The sequence below is a fragment of the Poromitra crassiceps genome (assembly GCF_964638095.1).
Source record: "Poromitra crassiceps genome assembly, chromosome: 9".
Classification (NCBI taxonomy): domain Eukaryota; kingdom Metazoa; phylum Chordata; class Actinopteri; order Beryciformes; family Melamphaidae; genus Poromitra; species Poromitra crassiceps.
Window position 1 is genome coordinate 25906989 of NC_139630.1, and position 22174 is coordinate 25929162.

General features: G+C 45.7%; 1 protein-coding gene across 1 annotated transcript in view; it reads right to left on the reverse strand.

Annotated features, from left to right (window-relative positions):
* LOC310782225 (MAM domain-containing glycosylphosphatidylinositol anchor protein 2) overlaps nucleotides 1-22174 on the reverse strand; it is a gene marked incomplete at both ends in the record, with an annotated part of 178161 nt that overhangs the window by 151376 nt on the left and 4611 nt on the right. Inside the window, 2 exons of the mRNA XM_083642908.1 lie at nucleotides 15690-15864; nucleotides 17582-17668. Coding sequence (XP_083499034.1) covers nucleotides 15690-15864; nucleotides 17582-17668 — 262 coding nt within the window. The remainder of the gene's footprint in view (nucleotides 1-15689; nucleotides 15865-17581; nucleotides 17669-22174) is intronic.

A 22174-nucleotide genomic window follows, 5' to 3' on the forward strand; every position in this document is an offset into this window, starting at 1 on the left:
ACGCAAATCGCACAACTGTTGAGCGCGAAGCGCGCGGCGCTAGAAGTGGCTACAAAGAGCACGATATTTCTAGTTTTCTCACATTTCTACTGATGTCAACAGCTCCTTTTTCAAATGTTGAAATCATCTGCTAATTGATAAAGTGACCAAAAACACCCTGGAAATAGTTTACTTACACTTATTTGTATTTGTATACATCCTGTGGGGAAATGTATCCTCTGCATTTGACGCAACCTATACTCTGTGCCTACTGCCTACCTAGGAACCTACTGTAGGAGCAGTGGGCAGCTGCAATACGGCACCAGGGAACCAACTCCAATTCTTCTGCCAGTGCCGAGGTCGAGTATTAACCCTAACTTAGACATGCAAACTCCACACAGAAAGGATGTGGGATAGACCGGGGTTAGAACCCAGGACCTTCTTGCTGTGAGGTGAAAGCGCTAACCACTGAGGTACCGTGACATTGCACGGTGTAGTTATTAATAATGTAACACTTTTTATGTGCATGATTGGAGTGAGTGAAACTACGTTGACTTGAAAAACTCAAGTCTTGAAAACGCCCTGTACTTGTGGCACCATATGTCTGACCATGACCTTTGTGTGTCTCCTTCTCTCTGCCATCTTTCCTATCACCCTCCGACGTGCAGCATCATTACAGCAGAAAGTCCTCATACATCTCCATACTCCTGGAAAGCCAAGGCCCTCTCAACATCAGTATCAATCTAAAAATAAACAATATTTCCTTTCTTGCCTCCTTGGCCTTCCTCCTTTCATAATAAAAGGCCTATCGGACGTTTGTTTGCATTCGTTTTTCTTATTAATAATTATTTTCTTATCATGCCTGGAGTGAGAAAGGGCTAGTTTCCATCAAAGACCTATACATAGATGGTCACTTTGCATCATTTGATCTGCTGAAGAGGAAGTTTGGGTTGCCTGGCACGAATTGGCTCAGATTTCTTCAAGTCAGAAATTATGTTCGATCCAAGATTCGTACCTTTGAAGCACTCCCAAATGACCATGCTTTTTTTGATGTATTGCTGAGCCCTCCTCACTCCAAGCATCTAATTTCGAGATTTGTATGTTTGTTTGACAATTGCACCACGGCCTCTACTGAGAGGATTAGAGAAGCGTGGCAGGGGGAACTTGGCATTGACTTGTCTGACATTATATGGGATATGAGTCTGTCTATGATACAACTCGGCTCAGTTAATAGTAGACACCAGCTGATCCAATTTAAAGTTACTCACCGTCTTCACTATTCGAAGCAGAAATTGCACAAGATTTACTCGTCTGTCTCACCACTGTGTGACAGGTGTCGGGTGTCGGAGGGCACTCTGTCTCATGCCTTTTGGTCGTGCCCTTTACTGACCGGATTTTGGGCCAAAATATTTGATTGGTACTCTAAGGCCTACAAAATAACCCTTCAGCCGGAGGCAGAACTCGCCATTTTCGGCTGCTCGGAGTCCTCTCTGAACTTCCCTACAGCTGTGCAGCAGTCTCTGTCACAGGGGACAATTGTTGCCAAGAAACTCATTCTGCAGAAATGGAAGTCCCCCACTCCACCCTGTTTTCAGTTGTGGTTGGCGGACATGATCTCCATCATACGAATGGAGAGACTCAGGTTGTTGAGGACCAACTCACCTGGGAGATTTCAAACTATTTGGGACCCGTTTCTGGCCTACCTTGACGAGGTTGGGTGACTCGCCCGGCCGGTCTTCCTCCCTCGCGTGGGATCCCACTCATTTGTATATATGTACTGTATATATGTTTGCAAGCATAATTTATGTATATTTACAAGCTGTAACTGGTGGTACTAGTGTATGTATGTTTTTTCTTTCTTTTCTTTTACTGTATCTGTGTTTGTTTTTGGTTTGTTTTTCTGTGTTCTAAAAAATCTAAATTGCTAAATAAAAAAAAAAAAAAATCTTAATTTCTTTTTACACAAATATGTGCGCCTCCTCTCATGTCAATATCCTTCTATTGAGCGGGCTTTGAGGAGCAGCGACCCTTTTAATTCGAGCGGTCCGTCGAGGCAATTCACGACTTTGTGATCCTCCTCCTGAGACTTCTTCAAACAGCATTAGATCATTCCCAACCCGGCGAGGAATGATTGTTGTTCAATAAATCACTGCTTCATAACTCAGTTGAAGTCAACTGAAGATCAATCATTACTCAGATCTCGTCATTGGGGGGGGGGGTCTTGTTTTTTTCCATATCCAACGTAGCAACTAAAAGCTAAGTAATAACTAGCTGTCATAATAAAAATCATGTGCGGTCTCGCCTGGCCCAAAGACAATGTTAAGGGTGGGGAAGGAGGGGGATGATAAGGACATTGTGCATTAGATAAGTACTTCTGCATGTACAATGCGAGTGGATTTTAAGCTTCTGATGAGGAAGGGGGGGGTGGGACAAAGGTAGAAGATGAGGTTGAGCGCTGATTAAGGCCCCTCCCCCACGAGGAAGTCCTTGAGAGAGTAATGGCCAGTCGTGAACCGGCCTTACCTCCATTAAGCACGCCTGGCAAACATTTACATAATGTACACATAATGTGCTGATTCATTCTGTCCTGATTCAAACGAGCCTCAGATAACTCACCGCGGAACCTGCTGCATGCGCCATTCATCACAGCACGGCCATTTACATCCAAAAGCACTTAAGAGCCAACGGCACATACATCTTTGTCTACATACATTATGGGATCTTTTCAGACGATTGTACGATACATTATGTTGTCTCATATCATTTGATATCATATCCTGTATAAGATCATATATGGATTGATGATGCGCATGGTAAGAGTGAAAGCGCATCAAAAACAACAAACTCCCCATAGCGTTAAACGTTTCAGTGCATTGCTTTTCTGTGTTGCGGTGGCATGCGGACTAAAATCATCAAAGGAAAAGCATTAGCTTATATATATGATTGGTGGGAGAAGGTCCACTGGCGAACAATTACATCTTCTCTCAATCTGACTCATAACTCATAACTCATGACTCATAACTCACCCTATTGAACCTGGCTCTGGCATCTGATGCTTCCAATTGAACCCACAAATCGATGGATCCCCCAGAGATGGCCATCCCACAGACTGCCCTCTCTGCATATGCACAAATATCCTATTATGATCTATTCACTTCACAACTCTCTGGGGGGCCCATGGATGTAAGTGCAGAGTGCTATGCCTGCAATGAAGGGATATGTCAGTTACTGGCAACTGCATCATCATGTCTCAGTCAAAAACCCTGTTTTTATTATTACCATGTGTCGGATTTATGCGGCGGAGTCGCTCAGTTTTGCTGCTATTGTTCTAAGTCTGACAGAATTAACGAGCCAGTTACATGGCATTGCATTCTTAGACATTACCGTTTGCTTTTATTTGGTTTGTTACATACAATTGGCCAAATTATTAGTTAATTCAGAGTTAGATGATATTGGAGCATCCAGCCATTTTATTTTATTTATTTTTTTAGCCGGAAGACGGGATACGGCCACACAACCGAGTCAAATGGGCGTGGCTACATAAGGTGAATAGAGAGGCAAAGTGACCGCCTACTTCCTGCTTCAGCACTGTACCAGAGATTTTTACCCGCCATTTACTTTCCCATAGACATTTCGTAAAATGCTTATAAAAATAGTTTTACTTGGTCAAACCAAACGGTTCAGCTATATTTAGAATCGGGAGAGACCATATGGAGAGATATATGTGTCTTTATTCTGTGACTGAAAGTTTACATCCTGTAACCAAAGAGTGTATCTGTGAGAAAATAAATCCACTTTGTAATCAAAAAATTGATCCGTAAGCAAAAACATAGATTTGAAAACAAAACTATCAACAATCCAATCAAAGAAAAATTAAAAAATTTAATTAAAAAAATGTTTTTAGATTTTTCATTAATGTGAATTAAAAAAAGTTGCATGCAAACACAAACATTTTGTTCTCAACTCCAGACCATTTGTTTGCGAAACCATTACCTTTGCTTACAAAGCTCAACTTTTCTTTTGCGAAATGAAAAGTTTTGTTTGCAAAACCTGAGTTTTGCAAAACTTTTTTGTTACAATAAGGGCGGGACCTACAGCAGAAAGAAGTAACGCACGTCCCTATTGGCCAGTGTCGATCGGAGTGATAGCTTGGCAACATCCAATCCAGTAAGAGACAAGGCGGAGGGCGGGCACTTGAAGGAAGTATTTCCTGAAGGAATCTCCATGCCATTTCAGCCCCAGTTATAACCACAGATTGAAGAGAGAAGCCGTGAGTATGTTCACACCAATGTTTTTATGTTTGGACCGGTGCATGTAACCTGACCAAACATAAAAACATTGGTGTGAACATACTCACGGCTTCTCTCTTCAATCTGTGGTTATAACTGGCGCTAAAATGGCATGGAGATTCCTTCAGGAAATACTTCCGTTCAAGTGCCCGCCCTCCGCCTTGTCTCGTACTGGATTGGATGTTGCCAAGCTATCACTCCGATCGACACTGGCCAATAGGGACGTGCGTTACTTCTTTTTGCTGTAGGTCCCGCCCTTATTGTAACAGAAAAAGTTTTGCAAAACTCAGGTTTTGCAAACAAAACTTTTCGTTTCGCAAAAGAAAAGTTGAGCTTTGTAAGCAAACGTAATGGTTTTGCAAACAAATGTTTTGGAGTTGAGAACAAAATGTTTGTGTTTGCATGCAACTTTTTTGAATTCACATTAATGAAAAATCTAAAAACATTTATTTTATTTTATTTTTTAATTTTTCTTTGATTGGATTGTTGATAGTTTTGTTTTCAAATCCATGTTTTTGCTTACAGATCTATTTTTTGATTACAAAGTGGATTTATTTTCTCACAGATACAGTCTTGGGTTACAGGATGTAAACTTTCAGTCACAGAATAAAGACACATATATCTCTCCATAAGACCATAGAACATTTGACTCGGACCAAAACCTAAAAAAACTACATCGAAAAAATATTTTCTTTAAATCAGCCAATTTGTTTTATGTTTTGGTCCGAGTGAAATGTTATGTGGTCTCTCCTGTTTCTAAATGAACCGTTTGGTTTGAACAAGTAAAACTATTTTTATAAGCATTTAACAAAATGTCTATGGGAAAATAAATGGCGGATGAAAATCTCTGGTACAGTGCTGAAGCAGGAAATAGGCGGTCACTGTGCCTCTTTATAAATGACCATGGAATATTTCTAACTAGTTTAATGATTTAATAGTCAAATATAACTTCTGACCTTTCTAGCGATATGTCGTTTAATCATTCACTTTAGATTTGTCTTTACCAGAGTCAGAAAAAGGCCGGTCATTTAGCAGTGAGCTACTATAGGCTTGTCCTGAGTCGTCAGCTGGCATCATGCTAACGTAAACAATGCAATTAAGTCATTATCAATCGATTGTGGAACATCGCCCAAGCGCGTCCTACGGCTTTCTCTCATCAAACTGACTTTCCTAAATGACTTGGACATTTAAATGGCCATGTATTCATATGAAATTTGACATGTATATTGTTAGACATGTCTAAAATAAGTCCACAACACTAGCTGGCATTCGAATGAATACCCTCACAAAAAGACCGGAAAGGGCGTCAGACCGCATGTGACACACTCACGGCGGAGGCGCACCAGAAACGTCTCCGACGCGGAAGCGACGCGACGCGGAGGCGGTTTCATTCCGCCGTCCTTGTTAACAGTTTAGACCGATCACACAGACTATGGCGCGTGGCGTCCCTCTCGCGTTCTGCAGCAAGAGTTTCCACCTCTGGCAACCAGGCATGAAGTCGGTACAAGTTGTGAGCAAAACAGAGCGAGGCACGGAGCCAAACAGAGCGCTTCTGCTGCTGTGAATGGGCCAAGCTCCTGCTCGACGCTTCCGTCCACAGCAGTGGAGGGTGGCCTGAGCGACTTACAGTAGGACACAGTGATGTTAAGTCAATGTTTCCACTGAAACGCCCCCCCTGCCTTCTCCTCTGCACACAGTCGTTGACCCGGGCACCTTGCAGGCCGGCCAGCAGGAAAGGGACACCTGATGAGATAGGAAGTAGCACTTGTAGTGAGCGACTGGATAAAGCAAAGCCGGCACGACCGCTAGACAAACACCATCAGCCGCTGTTTGGTCTCCGAGCTCCTTCATGAACTCGCCCGATGGAAGGCAAACATAAAGCAGACACCCTCTTCCACGAGCTCGCCTCGCGGCCGCACAGCTCCCGTCTGGCGGCCACGCAGCGCCCGCCTGGCGCCACGCAGCGCCCGCCCCCGCAGAGCAGAGGAGGCGCGTGCCGAGACGTGTTAAGCCTATATGACATGTGTGTCTCTGGATCAGGACCGCGCTCGTGGAGAGTGTGTTCATGCATAAGCATGGGCTTCAACCCAATAAGGCAGCCTCTATTTCTGTTTCCTCTCACACACACACGCACATGCACACGTCTCGAATCTAGCTGAACACACTGCTGTTACCAAACTCTGATACATGATACTTTGTAACTTTGTGATTAAGAAGGTTTACAGAATGGACCAAATGGCCTATATATACCTTATGTAGCCCCGCCCACTTGACCCATTGTATCTCGACTTCCTGTTCTAAACGCCGGCTGTTTTACCTGCTCAAACTAGTCTGACTCCCCTGGTCAAACCTAGTTTGACTCACATTATGAGTCAGACTAGGTTTATGAGTCAATACAATCGGAACTTTCGATTGTATTTACACTTCCTGCTAGTCTCTCAAGCCAGACGGTCTCTTCTGCATAAGATCAATATAGGGGTTATATAACTCGCCCATTTAGAGTTAAATAGACGATAGAAAACGCTATGTTTTGGGGGGATGATTGACAGGTCGCCTGTCCAGTGATCGCACAGCTTGCCGATGACGGACCAATAGCAGGCGGAGCTGCGGCTCTGGGAACCCCCCCCCCCCCCCCCCCGTCTCGTGTGAGCTGTGCAAGGAAGGACCCCAAAGTTGGCGACAGACAGACAACACTTTGCTTCCCAACGTGAGTCCCAAAAACAATGGATGTCTTCGTCCATATTATTTAGGTCAGTGTGGCTATCGCATTAGCAGCGTGGAGGACGGGCGCTGTAAGTCCTCCTGCAGATAACGGGGAGAAAGAAAGGGCGCCATTGTCTTATTCTAATCCTTTGTTTGAAGGAGCACAGTGAGAAAATATCAAGACGGAGGAGATGTGTGTGAAAGCTTCAGTAAAATAATATCCATAGTCAAGTAAATTGTTTCTCACAATATCAGCGCTAAATGATTCTTTCCATTCCACAGCCAGTGACTAATATACCTGGCTAGGCAAACAGCATTAACATCAGGTGCCTAGCGTTAGCATATTAGCATACGGATGACCAACATTGCAAAGTGATTTCTTTCCTCTTTGTTATTGTCGTTACTCTGTAAAACGGCATATTTTATTTTCTCTCTGCGCAGCATCTGTGTTCTCACACAATACTCTGCTTTCTATGAAATTTTGCATGGGCTTATTAAAAGCGCTGACTTTCCTATATCAAACCTCTTTACTGTAAATGCTGAGCTGAATTGAGCAGACGCGCCAAGTTGTTCTGTTATTTATCCCCGCAACTGTAATCATTCTATTTCGCTTTCTCCGGGTTTATTTGACATACAATAGATGTTGGCACCAATAAAAGACTTTATGAACGGCGAGGATTTCACTGTTTATCACAAAGAAGGAGACGTTTTTGTTGAGTTGTGTCTCTGATGAAAGCAGCAGCATCACTGACTTTACAGTAAGCAGATTAAGATCATAACAGCAATTGTATGTTTTGAATACTGCCATTCATTGGAATGTGAGTCATATGAATTTTACAGTACATAGCCTTAAAGGAGAATTTCGGTTTTTTACACCACGGTCCTCATTTCCAGCTTAAAATATGATGTTTTACTCACCGAAATATGTTTGGCTTCATTCGGATGCCCACGGAAGATTTTGAGCTCCGAGTAGTCTCCTCAAACAGGCTATAACGAGAGCCTGCGGCGAGTGCGGGGCATGCTGCACACGCTCTCTAAATGACACTTTTTCTGTCAGATCACGGTTCATTATGGTTGTAAATATAATTATTTAGCTAATAGCTAGAAGCTAAGCTAACAACAACACAACAGTCAACGTTGATCTGCCCCGGATGGGGTTACAGTGCCCATCTTCCCCCTCTGTGAAACCACACTTCTTCAGAGGAACCACAGAAGGGGGAAGATACGCACTGTAACCCCATCCGGGGCAGATCAACGTTGACTGTTGTGTTGTTGTTAGCTTAGCTTCTAGCTATTAGCTAAATAATTATATTTACAACCATAATGAACCGTGATCTGACAGAAAAAGTGTCATTTAGAGAGCGCGTGCACTCCCGTCCAGCATGCCCCGCACTCGCCGCAGGCTCTCGTTATAGCCTGTTTGAGGAGACTACTCGGAGCTCAAAATCTTCCGTGGGCATCCGAATGAAGCCAAACATATTTCGGTGAGTAAAACATCATATTTTAAGCTGGAAATGAGGACCGTGGTGTAAAAAACCGAAATTCTCCTTTAAACTCATTGCTACTTTTTTTTTTTTTTGCTCAATCCCTTCAGTGGACAATTTCTCCTACTTGCCAAATCTCATTTAGATGTATTGTGCTGGTGATGGTCAATGAACAATCCCCCCCCCCCCCCCCCCCCCCCGCGAACCTACAATAAGCTGCCCTTGCAGAACTCCACGCCCGTCCCCATCGGTCACTCAACAAAACAATACATGCTGCACCAAAAATTAATGCGCCGCAATTAAATGAGGAAAAACATTGAAAAGACTCCCCCTGTAGGAAAAAATAACAACATCTTCAGCTTAAAAATCGATCAGTGCTGCTGAAGTTGGGCAAGGTTCTTTATTAACTTTGGAGAGAGGACCTTCCCCACAGACCCAACTGTGGTCTGCGGACAAAACACAACTGAGGTGTCAGCAGGTATAAAATGTGCTTACTTCTGAGCTTTGTAACGATGTTAGCTTTGGAGCTGGCTACACTGTAGCTAATACGAGTTCCTCTGGGCTAGAGAGAGGTCAGTTATTATCATTAATTATCCTTCCCTGTCTTGGTCTGCCTCAGTCAGCGCCCTGGAACCATCTCACCTGGGTGATGAGTTTAGAAAACTAACTTTCTCCCTCTCTCTCTCTCTCTCTCTCTTCTCCTCCTCTCCATTTGGCCGTCCATCTTCCTTTCATTTCATTATATATTGAAAGTGAGTCACGGAATCGGCGCCGACTTTTATGAAGACGAAGAGATGTTTTTGGAGAGCACACTTTGATCCAATAAAAGGTGCATATATGAATAAGACCTCTGGTGTTTATTCTCTCAAATGAAAGCAAGACCCTTGATTTCAGGGAAGAAGAGACAAATAAAATGGTATGGAAAGAAAACCCAAGGAGGAGATTGTGAAAAGATCGTATGGGTTTGAAGCCTTTTAATATACTGTAATACATAATGTGCTGAGGCCCTGACTCTGGTGCGGTATCTTCTTCCTTCATGCTGCAATAGGAGCTGTCCAGTCTAACTACTGGTTTTATTCCTCAGATGTAAACAGATTGGTGTGAAGTTTATGAACAGAGAGACACACCGGAAAAGAGAAAACATCATTCAAGGTGTTGTTGTTGGGAGGCCCAGCTCCAAAACACAGATTTTAATACTAATTAAAACTCATGGCTGCAAAAAAAAGGCCTAAAAATAGCATGTACTGCAAGGCCCATCAATTAAACTCACCCCTAGGGGGACAGCTGTAACGTTCCTCAGGAGAGACAATGTTCTTTCGCTGGATGTGCAACAAAATACGGAACTAACTAATGAAGTGCACACATACTGCAGCACAAGGCCAGATGCAAGGACGCGTCAGCACACGGACAATTTAAAATGCCGCTGCGTATTGAACATCTGCATAATAAATCTCAATTCCATTCAACGACTTGAAGGTTGTTTATTTTCATATATATCCATGTTGTACGTCCCCTCAGTACACGAAGCAATTACATATAGTGAAGCAGAGTACAGAGTCGTCCTGCAGAGGAGGTGGCCATCTTGTGCCGTGACCACCTACACGTTTGTATTGTGCCAGTCATTTCAATGGTGCTGGGTGGGAATATTCGAGCGCAGAGGAAGCGATGGGAATGCCACGGATGCTCATGGCGTCATAAACACTACTAGTCATTACAATATGAAAGGCTAATGAGATGAGATAAATGGATTATTTCATGCTACATGCATTCATTATCTCCCCCTTGTTCATGCATATGCATTAGGGGAATAAAATAAAGAGTGCCTATTGACACATTTATGATTTTTCCAAATACACAAATTTACAATTTAAGTGGATTGCATAGTTTATTACAGTGTGGGATTAGCATAAAGTGGGCATGTCTGTGAAGGGGAGATTTGCGGGTACCCATAAAACCCACTCTCATTCTGATATCTTGAGGTAAGAGGTCAAGGGCACCCCCTTCAAAACGGGCATGCCAGTTTTTCTCTCGCCAAAATGTAGCCTAAATTTTGAGCATTATTTAGCGCCCTTCCCAACAAGCTATCAGCTATCATTAGCACCAAAGGATGCCGTGTGATACTCAACTTGCGGCCCAGGGGCCAGGTGCGGCCCGCGATAGGATGCAGATTGCAGAGTGGCCCCCCGACCATTTTCTAATTCATAATTGAAAACTAATGTTAAATAAAGTTTGACTTATGTCCAGCTAAATTGCCAAATATGGCCGTCTGCTTGCCGCCCAGGCACTTACAGTATTATTAACTAACTTAACTTAACCTAACTAACTATCCTGTGTGCACAAAATTGTGAGACTAAACTCCGGCTGACACCCCAAATACCTACAATCCGCTACAGAAAAAATAATATTAATGTTTGTTTATTAACTGGCCCCTGGCCTCCTGTCATTTTGCAGAAGTGGGCCCCGGGGCAAAGCAACTTGAGTATCCCTGCGTATGACTTCTAGTTTCATAGGATACCAGTATCTTCACTCTAGCTTTAACAGCCTCTGAAATACAGAAATGTCGGCTGGGGGCAAATCATTTGGTGCCCTCCCCTTTCCCCCAGCAAGGCAATTGGCTGGTGCCCCTGGACACTCGCCCAATGCCCTATATGGTTAATCTGGCCGAGTGCATTCACCGTCCCAGTTGTAAACCAGCCCCTGATTGGATGGCTAGAAAGAAAACAAGCAGGTCCAGAACCTGGATTGAAAACCACTGGTTTATTAAACAGTACTCCAGAAAGTAACGACTATGTGATTGGAACATAATCAATCACCAACCATGTAATTACAATGTAGCACTGTGTCTACTAGCTTAGCATGCAAACACCAGAGCACAACATGGCAAATAATGAGGCTCAATGAGAAATCAGGCTCTCTGACTCTGACTATACATCAGATCGGCAATATGTCATTTTGTAGGCGGCACATGTTCCCGCCCCCTTTCAGGGGGAAAACACAAACCTCTCCCCGTTGACTTCAATGTAAAATAGCACGACCCAAAAAATGATAGAAGAATAACAGAATCAATCTTGTTTATTAATGACCCCAAAATATCACGACATGACAATATATGACAACTCGTCTGGCCATAGAATGGGCAAGATACACCGGAAATATTACTTTGACCCATCTAAAATCATGTGACTCATGTCACATGTGAGGTTCTTTTTTTACAGCCTCGTGATTCGTGGAGCCCAGTGTCGTTGTATCCGGCTACTTGGCGGCTGCTACTAGACTGACGAGTCACATGTGACATGAGTCACATGATTTTAGATCGGTCAAAGTAATATTTCTGGTGTATCTTGCCCATTTTATGATCAGACGAGTTGTCATATATTGTCATGTCATGATGTTTTGGGGTCATTAATAAACGAGATTGATTCTGTTATTTTGTATAATTTTTTGGGGTAGTGCTATTTTACATTGAAGTCAACGGGGAGATGCTTGTGTTTTCCTCCTAAAAGGGGGCGGGGCCTAATTGCCGATCTGATGTATTCTCAGGTTTGTCTGGGAAGTGTCATCTGGCTCTGTTCCCTCCTCTGCTCCTCCAGCTCTTTAGAGCAGGAGGCCCAGGAGAAATGGTGCACCGGGTGAATGAGGCTCCGACTGTCAGCTGCTGAGAGGCATTCAGTCCTGCTCTGCCCCACCCACCCAGCTCTGCTCTCCCCCCACCCAACCAGCTCTGCTCTCCCCCACCCAACCAGCTCTGCTCTCCCCCACCCAACCAGCTCTGCCCCACCCAACCAGCTCTGCTCTCCCCCACCCAACCAGCTCTGCCCCACCCAACCAGCTCTGCTCTCCCCCACCCACCCAACCAGCTCTGCTCTCCCCCACCCAACCAGCTCTGCTCTCCCCCACCCACCCAACCAGCTCTGCTCTGCCCCACCCAACCAGCTCTGCTCTCCCCCACCCAACCAGCTCTGCTCTCCCCCACCCAACCAGCTCTGCTCTCCCCCACCCAACCAGCTCTGCTCTCCCCCACCCAACCAGCTCTGCTCTGCCCCACCCAACCAGCTCTGCCCCACCCAACCAGCTCTGCTCTCCCCCATCCAACCAGCTCTGCTCTCCCCCACCCAACCAGCTCTGCTCTCCCCCACCCAACCAGCTCTGCTCTCCCCCACCCAACCAGCTCTGCTCTCCCCCACCCATCCAACCAGCTCTGCTCTCCCCCACCCACCCAACCAGCTCTGCTCTCCCCCACCCAACCAGCTCTGCTCTCCCCCACCCACCCAACCAGCTCTGCTCTCCCCCACCCAACCAGCTCTGCTCTCCCCCACCCACCCAACCAGCTCTGCTCTCCCCCACCCAACCAGCTCTGCTCTCCCCCACCCAACCAGCTCTGCTCTCTCCACCCAACCAGCTCTCGACTTCCACACGCTCGCTAAACAACCTCCGCACAAGCTTTCAATTCCACAACCTCGGCACATGTCAGTCCAAATAAACAGGTACAAGGGCCGCATGTAGCACAGACAGCAGGGGGCACGACGAGACAGGAAGGCAAAGAGAGGGAATATATGGAGAAAGAGAGAGGGAACAGGGCTGTGACAGAGGAGGACTCCCTGGCAGACAGACAGACAGACAGCAGTGTGACAGACTGACAGACAGACAGCAGTGTGACAGACTGACAGACAGACAGCAGTGTGACAGACTGACAGGGGTGATTGGCATATTACAGGCTTTTTAGACACCGTATGAAAGTGGCTTTCCTTTCTTTCATAACCCTTGTTGCACCTGTCTGAAGAGGAAGAGCGAGAGGCAGCGGGAGAGAAGCGCGGTGGAGCAGCGGTAGTCCCGTCACCTCACAGCAAGAAGGTCCCGTGTTCGATTCCCACCTGGGTCGCTGTTGGGGTATGTTCTCCCCATGGCTTTGGTGCCTAGTGCCCAGGTGGGTTATCTCGTGAAAAGGGCCTTTCTGTGTGGAGTTTGCATGTTCTCCCCGTGCTCACCTGGGGTTTCCTCCATATAACATCAATATGAACACACAGTGGAAAACATGCAAGACCATCATCTGACCAGCCCCGCCAGGGGGGCGCTGTGAGGAAAGCTGCCTACCGCCCCTGGCCTGCCCCATGGAGGAAGGATGAGCCAGGACGGGAGAAAGGCGGGAATCAAATTTCACGGCGCCATTGTAGCATGTTTGTGTGTGTTGTGCCGCCAAACACGTGTGTGCATGCGGTGTGGTGTGGTGTGGTGTACATGACAAATAAACACGTGTTTGTCCATCTGGTTCTACTCGAGGAGAGGAGAGCTGCAGGACAGGACAGACTGTTATTGGGGGCAGATGTAGCTCAGGAGGTAAAGCGGGTCGTCCACTAATCGCTTTGGATAAAAGAGGTCGGTGGTTCGGTTCCCGCCTCCTCCAGTCTGCATGTCGAAGTGTCCTTGGGCGAGATACTGACCCCAAATTGCTCCTGATGGTGTGCCAGCATCCTGCGTGGCAGCCTGCCGCCATCGGTGTATGAATGGGTGAATGAACCTACTGATTGTAAAGCGCTTTGGATAAAGGCGCTATATAAATGCAGGCCATTTACCATTTTTTATTATTCATACCACAAAACACACACTCAATGATGAATCAGATGACGGCTGGTTTTACTGGAAGGGCGTGCGTGCATTGGCTTTGGCTGAGGTTGCTGCGTCTCACTACACCTTCCTCTCCCCTGTGAGGAGAGATCTCTGCTCCACCATGCCTTCCTCTCCCCTGTGAGGAGAGATCTCTGCTCCACTGCACCTTCCTCTCCCCTGTGAGGAGAAATGGATTTCTGACACCAGATCAGTGGGAGGGGAGAGTGGAGGCGGACATCCATTTTCATGTAGCAATTTTGGACTTTGCAGCTTGGCCAGTGCTGCAAGGGGACCTGAGCGGAGGTTTAGGTGGTGAAGGCTGGAAAATAAGTCTTCACCACCCCAGATTACGAAATTAAAATCATACGTTACTTTAAAGCGTCTTAGTGGCACACGGTTAATTAGAACGTACCTCCATATTACTCAGCGTACATATTATGAACTCCTCCTGTACAGGTGTGACGTACGCGTGTGACGCGTGTGTGCAGTGGAGCAGCCTGGGGAGGTGAGCTGGAGGGTATATCTGAGGGTCTAGTGATGAAAGAGCAATGACGTGTCCCCCCCCCCCCCCCAGTCAAGAGGTGAAACGAGACAATCGATATGGAATCAATAAAAACAATGACACTAAATCACCCATTTTCTTTGATTAATGCTAACGAAGAGCTCAGCGTAGGGGGGGCGTGGGGGGGCGGCAGATACTTTCAAAATAGAGAGGTTGCACTTATAGTCAATGGGTATGTGTCAGGATAACAAAGTGTTTTTAGCTTAATTAACATTCTCATGAGAGTGCAGAGGTCTCTTTGGATCCACTAGCACAAGTAGGCTACGGAAATAGTGCTGTATTTGGGTTATAAAGTTCCGTGTTGTTACGCTGGCAGCACTACCGATGCTACGGCTATTTTGAGAAGAGAAAATAAACTTTCAAAACGAGGGTCTTTTTTATGAAATTTGGGAAATGTAGCACTCTTTTGATTTGGTACTATAATATTGTTTGGAGGACTTTGCGTCGATTTATTATCGAGTGGTGAATAATGGTTGTAATAAAAAAATAAAAATAAAGATTCAAAATATAAAGTGTAACAGGAATGCCAAACTGCACCGTCTTACTGCACTGGCATGAGACCAACTTTTTTTGGCAGCAATAGCCTAGCGGTAGCATCATCCTTTTCAGGTTGGACAGCTAGAGCCTATCCCAGCATGCATTGCGCAGGAGGAGACACCCCCTGGACAGCTTGTCAGCCAGCGCCTTGCAGGGCAACACAGACAGACACACTCTCGTATCCAAAACTATGGGCGATGTAGCACTAGCAGGCATCTCAAATCTAATGTAGTACCTAACTCATACGTCTGTATACTGCATGTATGAATGTGGGACGGACGAAAGCCACGAACACAGGGAAAACTCCATAGAGAAAGGGCAGGACTAGCAAACAAATTAAGAGCCAATTACTGAGGCAACATGCCTCCTCATTCATGCTCAATTAATCTTAAGTACTGTCAATCTTATACCCTTGTAAACGTATAATAAACGTCAAATTAAAAATGCAAATCTTCCTGAGAGCAATCAAATTCCTCACGCTCCCCCTCACCCTCCCTCCTCTCCCCAGTGTGGTGTTTCTGTATTACTTACAGTACACATCCACTCTGATGGACTTGATGGCAGGGGAGCCAAGGCCGTTCTCAGCCTTGCAGTAGTAGCGGCCTCCCTGGGTCCTCTGGATCTTGGCGATGTGCAGCGTCTCGTTGAACACGCTGGAGTCCTGGAAGCGGTCCGACACGCTGCCTGCTGTCTTGGTCCATCGGATCTGGGGGAAGGGGGCGAGAACAAAAGGGCAGAAGGCAATTATAGCAACAAAATACCCTCTGGACCCTCGCACACGCCGCGCCGCGCCGCGGTGTTTTCAAGTTTGAGTCGGGTTCAAGATTGAGTCGTCACCTCTGGTTGTTTTTGAGTATGCATGCGTCTGGACTGAGGAAACAAAAACAGCTTTAGGTAAGGAGTAGATATTCAGTATAAAATGGGGTGATGTAGTGGAATACAGTTATTATACTGTTAATCTTCTTCTTGTGTGTTGTTGCACTGTGCTTTTTTCAAATGTTCTGTGTTTGAAGCAATGCAAAAACAACTTCCAATCCTGTTTTCCACAAGCAAATAGTAAACATGTTGTCCTGTCCCCCCCACCACCAGTGACTGGGTCAGTCAGTGATTGCAGCCGAGTGCACCTGAAATATGATTGAAATTGTAGAAGCATTTTCAAATGGGAAAACGAAAGGACAGATTGACCATATTTCTGCTGCCTACTCTCCTCAGAATCCTATAATAAGAATGAGGGTGGTGGGGGTGTCTAACTCCCACGGGTCCACTAGTTAGTGTAGGCTTACAAGTTAGAATGTGAAGTGTCTGTGTCGGAGTGTGTGTGAGTGTGTGTGTGAGCAGCATTGCGTTCGGCCACAGCTATCCTATTTTAAGTGCGATCGGGCCGAATCTTTCAGGAAGTGTAGAGAGCACCCCTGCGGGTGACCTAACGGAGCCGGATTTTTTAAATTCGGTAATTAGGGCCAATTAATTGGTGATTAATTGCCAAATGCGCAACTTGGCCATGCTGCACTGCACAATGGCTGCCTCCACCTGTGATGTCGTCTTCTTCTTCTGTGGTGTTTTATGGCACTTGGCATCCTTTATGTTGCATTACCGCCTCCTTCTGGATTGATCCATCCACTTCGTCTCCGTTTCCCTACATCTCTTCTTCACCACCCTTTAGCGCGCACCTTCTGGCCTCTCTATAAGGAGGACCGGAATTTCTGAATTGATGACGTCATACCCACTGATGATGCGTCATGTCAGGTGACATGAATTTGGTCACAACAACAAAAAAGCGCGCCCATGGCACATCGCCTCCAGAGTTTCTAGTATCTTGGAATGTAGTTGTAGTAGGTGTAATAGTCATGTGTCTTTACTCAATACAGTGCAAAATATAAGAACCACAATACGCAACAAGTAACGTATGCATGCACTCGAAAGTGTGACGGACACACACACGCACACACACACACACACACACGCACACACAGACACACACGCACACACACACACACACACACACACACACACACACACACACACATACACACACACACACACACACACACACAGACACACACACACACACACACACACACACACAGACACACACACACACACACACACACAGACAGACACACACACACACACACACACACACACACACACACACACACACACACACACACACACACACAAGGTCTCCCTTTGGTGGAGGGCACCTAAAACAAGATAGCTGTTGTCATCTGGAGCTGACAAATGGCACTCCATAGAGGGCAACGGGACGGCTGAAAAAGCCTCCTCTAACTTCCTTCTCTCTTCCTCTGTTCCACATCACACTGACCTCCGCGTGGCCCTCTCAGCTTGACTACTTTTCACTAACTGATGAGACCCAGTTAGCCTATGGCGCCCAGGCGTAATGAAAGGTGAAATAGTGTTACTCGCCAACACGAGGTTGTAATTGACTCTCCATCATCGCCCTCTCCTGTCTTCATTAAAGCATACAGCATGAACAGCTCCACTGTGACCTGCGGGGGCGACAGACACAGAACCACAGAGCACGGAGCTCCGTTTCCCAATCCCTCATTTTAAAAGTGAGCCACAGCTGGGACTTTACCTGCAGAGAGCCTCACATATCTCTGTCTAGGGGCTAGGAGGCTATGCATTAGAATTCAATATCTCCACACACTGGATGGTGATAGCATCGCCTTGGATACCACCGATAGCATCCTATTTATAGCGCGATAGCATCAGATGGAACGGGGAGATCATTGCATGGAGGGTATAGAGGAGGGGGGTTGGGTGTTATCTTGAGAGATCGGTGCTGTGCTATTTACCCCCCACACACAACGTTCTGTTTGGACTTTTCAAACTCATTTCATTTCTGGTCATTTTCCAAAAAGAGAGATTGAGGCACGAAAGGGAGATCAAAGCGTTGGTGGGAGGGTGGGTCGGCCTAGAACCTGATAATGGTCTCGTTCTTGGAGCCCCGAGGCTAGAGGGAGACAGGGAGAAGATTCCACACGGAGAAGTTGAAGTTGATCATTACAATTTGTGAATGTGCAGTCTGGCTCGGGTGTTACTGTTCAGAGCGGTAAGAGACTAACCAGGCTGACACTCGTAGACCGTACGTACAGTCTGTCGTATTCTCCCTTTTCATTGACATCGTGCTTGGAAAAAAGAGACGGTGCTTCTGTGCCATCATCCCCCTTTCACAGGCTTTTAAGTGGGTATATTAACATTAAAAATGAATGCCTCTAAATGGGCACGCTGCACAGAAAGGCCCTTCAGACACACTGCTGTTTCAAATGCATCAAGAGACGTCCAAAAAGTCAGCAACGCAAACTCAGCAAGTGATCGATGCTAAAGCCCAACTGTAAGTAAAATCCGGGACTCTATTATAGCGGTTATAGGAACAGCGTGAGTTCAGCAAAAACAAACGGCGAAGTTAAATAAGTTATGAGCATAAATTAGATAAAGCGAAAAGTTTTTGAATTCTCCGTCACTCTCCTCCTCCAGTGCTGCGGATCCCCCTCATGCAAATACAGAGGTTAGCTGGCTTATGGCGACCTCAGCAGAATTCAATATTCTCTCCTGCTTATAGCACCATTCATTCCCTCTGCTGCCTTTTGTGGAAAGAGTTTTAGTATCAATAAGTGCATTGTTAGAATGACACACAACGAAGTGGGTATTCAAAAAAAAAACTTCATATTTTTCCAAAGAGGAGGTGCTTCTGTTTGTTTCACACGGTGGTGGAGCACATTATCGGTGAGCCTTTCAACCCTCTCCCCGCATCTCCTGGAGCTATTTTCCATTCCTCTTCTCTCCTCTGACTTTTTTACATCTGAGCACAGGGGGGAGTCCTGAAGTACGCCTGGTGAGAACCGTTTGACCCTCTCGACTCTCCTTAGTGGAATGCAAACACTCCGGATCTGAGAGGAGCCGGTGGATTGGAGCAATATGATAATTCCCTCTTCCTACCCCACTGACATGCTAGCGTTTGGCTATTTTTTACTACTGTACTTCTATCTCATTCTTTCGAGGAAAACCAAAAGGGATGTGTAAATATGAACTAACGAATAGTGTCATTCAAAACTGCCCAAGATGTGCATCCATTTTGTCTTCATCATTAGATGATGTTGTTGTAATGGCAGAAATATTTTATTCCAGTCTGTATCTTGTGATTGCCAGCATAGATTATTATGATTACCATGGTATAACACCTGGCTACAAAGTCACAGTTTTGTTATACAAAGACATTGTGGCAGAGATGGGGACTTCTTTTTTGGGGGGTGGGTGGGGGGGGGGGGGGACTTGGACTTGAGACTTGGACTTGAGTCGCACTTAAGTCACACACACAGTGACTTGAGACTTGACTTGAGACTCGTCCTCAAAGACTTGAGACTTGACTTGGACTTGAAGGTTTGGGACTTGTGAACAATCTTTATTTTTTAATTTTTTTGCTGCATTAACATGAAGGAAATGTCTACTAATGTCATCTCTAATCATTGCTGCTGCTGTATTCTAATAGATAAGGAGTGAGGATAATAGTACAGTACATGCTTTGAATCCCTTAGGTTTAGTTATGCAGTGTTCTAAGCAGACCGGATGGCATCATGCAGCAGATGATAGAACGCTCATCCATAGGGACTTGAGACTTGACTTGGACTTGCAAAACATGACTTGTGAGCATCTCTGCATTATGACTATGACTTGTGTTCCAAGGTCTCAAACGGGTCACATGTTTCTCTTCATAATGTATGGAAGAGAGGTGAGAAGAGAAGTTTCATTTGATATAACCTACGAGCAAAGCATTCAAAAACACGAAACCGTTTAGTTCTTTGGAAATAGGCACAGTCATTACAATGATAATGGCACACAAGGAAAGCGCCTGCGGATGCAACTGAAAATCCCAGCGGCGTTTGAAATCACACACACACACACACACGCGCACGCACGGCGACATCGGCGCTAATTGAAATGCGCGCGGTGTCGTTGTTGTTATGCGGGGATCATATGCGAGAGCACGCGTCTTCTGCCAATCGCCCCATAACGCCTGCTGTGACGCTCCCCCTCTCCTAACTACAGACTGCTTTTCTAATTGCTCGCCATCTTTTCCTTTGAGACAGTGATGGGGGTTCTGTGCAGCGCCGCGGTGCAGCCGAGTGTGGCTGAGCATGACAATCAAGCGATCAGAGGAAGCAACAGGCGGTCCAAAATCGCCAAACCGTGTCAGAGCACAGACTCCACAGGTCTACATTAAAATAGACTGCCCGTCACGTAAGAAAGCCGATTGGCTGCAGGACGACGCGTTACATTACCAGAGTGTGTTACGTAAGCCGTTTTCACACATGCGTACAGGAAAATTACCTGTAAATCAATATCGGCCTTTTCCCGGAATTTCCCTTCACACCTGAGCGCTCGCATGTGTGAATATAGTCGTCAAATAGCCTGTATGTTGGGGGGCGGGGAGGGGGGGGGGCTTATTTTGGGGGTAGGCAAAACTCTGATGGTGAAATAAGTTCGCTCGTCACACAATAAATCACACTCGTTTGACTTAAGAGGGCATGTAAGTTGTATCCTTCACATTCGCTAACAAGTCTTTGAACTGAAATCTTTGAAGAAGTTGGGATCCGTGTCTGAGAGAAATCGCCTGGCTGGTTCGATGTTTATCCGTTCACCTGCGTCGCGTTGAAGCACTTTTTGCAGACTGGCTTCGTTTGATGTATCCAGGGGGCTTGCTTTCGCTGTCAGCAACGTAAGCAAAATACTTCCACATTTCGCTTCGTGCATCTGCTTACAAGCGTTGGGCGGCTTGCAAGACTCGAACAAGCCTTTGCCATTTTCGCTGCCTGTGTCCCTGTCGGGCTGGACTGAAGGACTGGCCAGAGAGTGAGCAGAGAGGGGAGGGGGGGGAGCACGCCCACACATGAAGCAGCCATACCGCTCTCATGACAACCTAGAAACTGGTGAAAAGTCTGCGATGACGAGGTCGCGCTTATACCGGAAAACAACTTTCACACTCCAAGGCATTAGACCGCTTTCCGGTCATTTAACGGTAAAAAGCGCATGTGTGAAAACGGCTATAGAGAGGCAAAGTGAACGTCACTTCCTGCTTCAGCACTGTACCGGAGATTTTCTTCAGGAATTTATTTTCCCATAGACATTTCGTAAAATGCTTATAAAAATAGTTTTACTTGGTCAAACCTAAACGGTTCGGCTATATTTAGAATCGCGAGAGACCATAGAACATTTCACTCGGACCAAAACTAAAAAAAACAACATTGAAAAAATATTTTCTTTAAACCCGCATTTTTTTTACGTTTTTGGTCCGAGTGAAATGTTATGCGACCTCTCCTATTTCTAAATATATCTGAACCGTTTGGTTTGACCAAGTACAACTATGTTTATAAGCCTGAGAAAAAGTTCACGTTGGATCCTTGTAAAAGCAAAAAAAATGGAGTAGAGTAGAGGAAAAACTTGAAAAATCCAAGGCCACTCTGTTTCAGGTAGAAAAGTTAAAAAGCCTTTATTGTGGCATGGCTAAATCTTACACAATGAAAAAGACCAACGCGTTTCAGCTACAGAGAGCCTTCATCAGGGTGAATGAAGGCTTAGGCTGGTTTCACACCGACGACCCAAGCCTTGCCTATGCCTTGCCTTTACCCACGCTTTTTAATAGGCGTCCGTTTTAGTCAACGATACTGTGTACACCGGCCGCCTGAGCGTGAACCCTGCGTGTACCCACGCCTTGCCTATGCCTTGCCGATTTTATCGAATAGGCGTGAGTTCTATTTTGAAGCCGACAAGGCGCGTGCAGGCAGGCTTCTTCTGTCAAGCCATGAAAGAAAAACGCACAATATCCGTCGGAAATTGCAAAGTCAACTGAATTTCAAAATAAAATGGAGTTACTACAACATGTTGAGCAGAGAGACAAGAGATTGACGGGTGGCTATCACGTGGGGCTTTCTCCCCGTCGGCAAACAAATCTTCATGAGAGAGAATAGCGACCGAAGAAGCAAGATGGACAATGT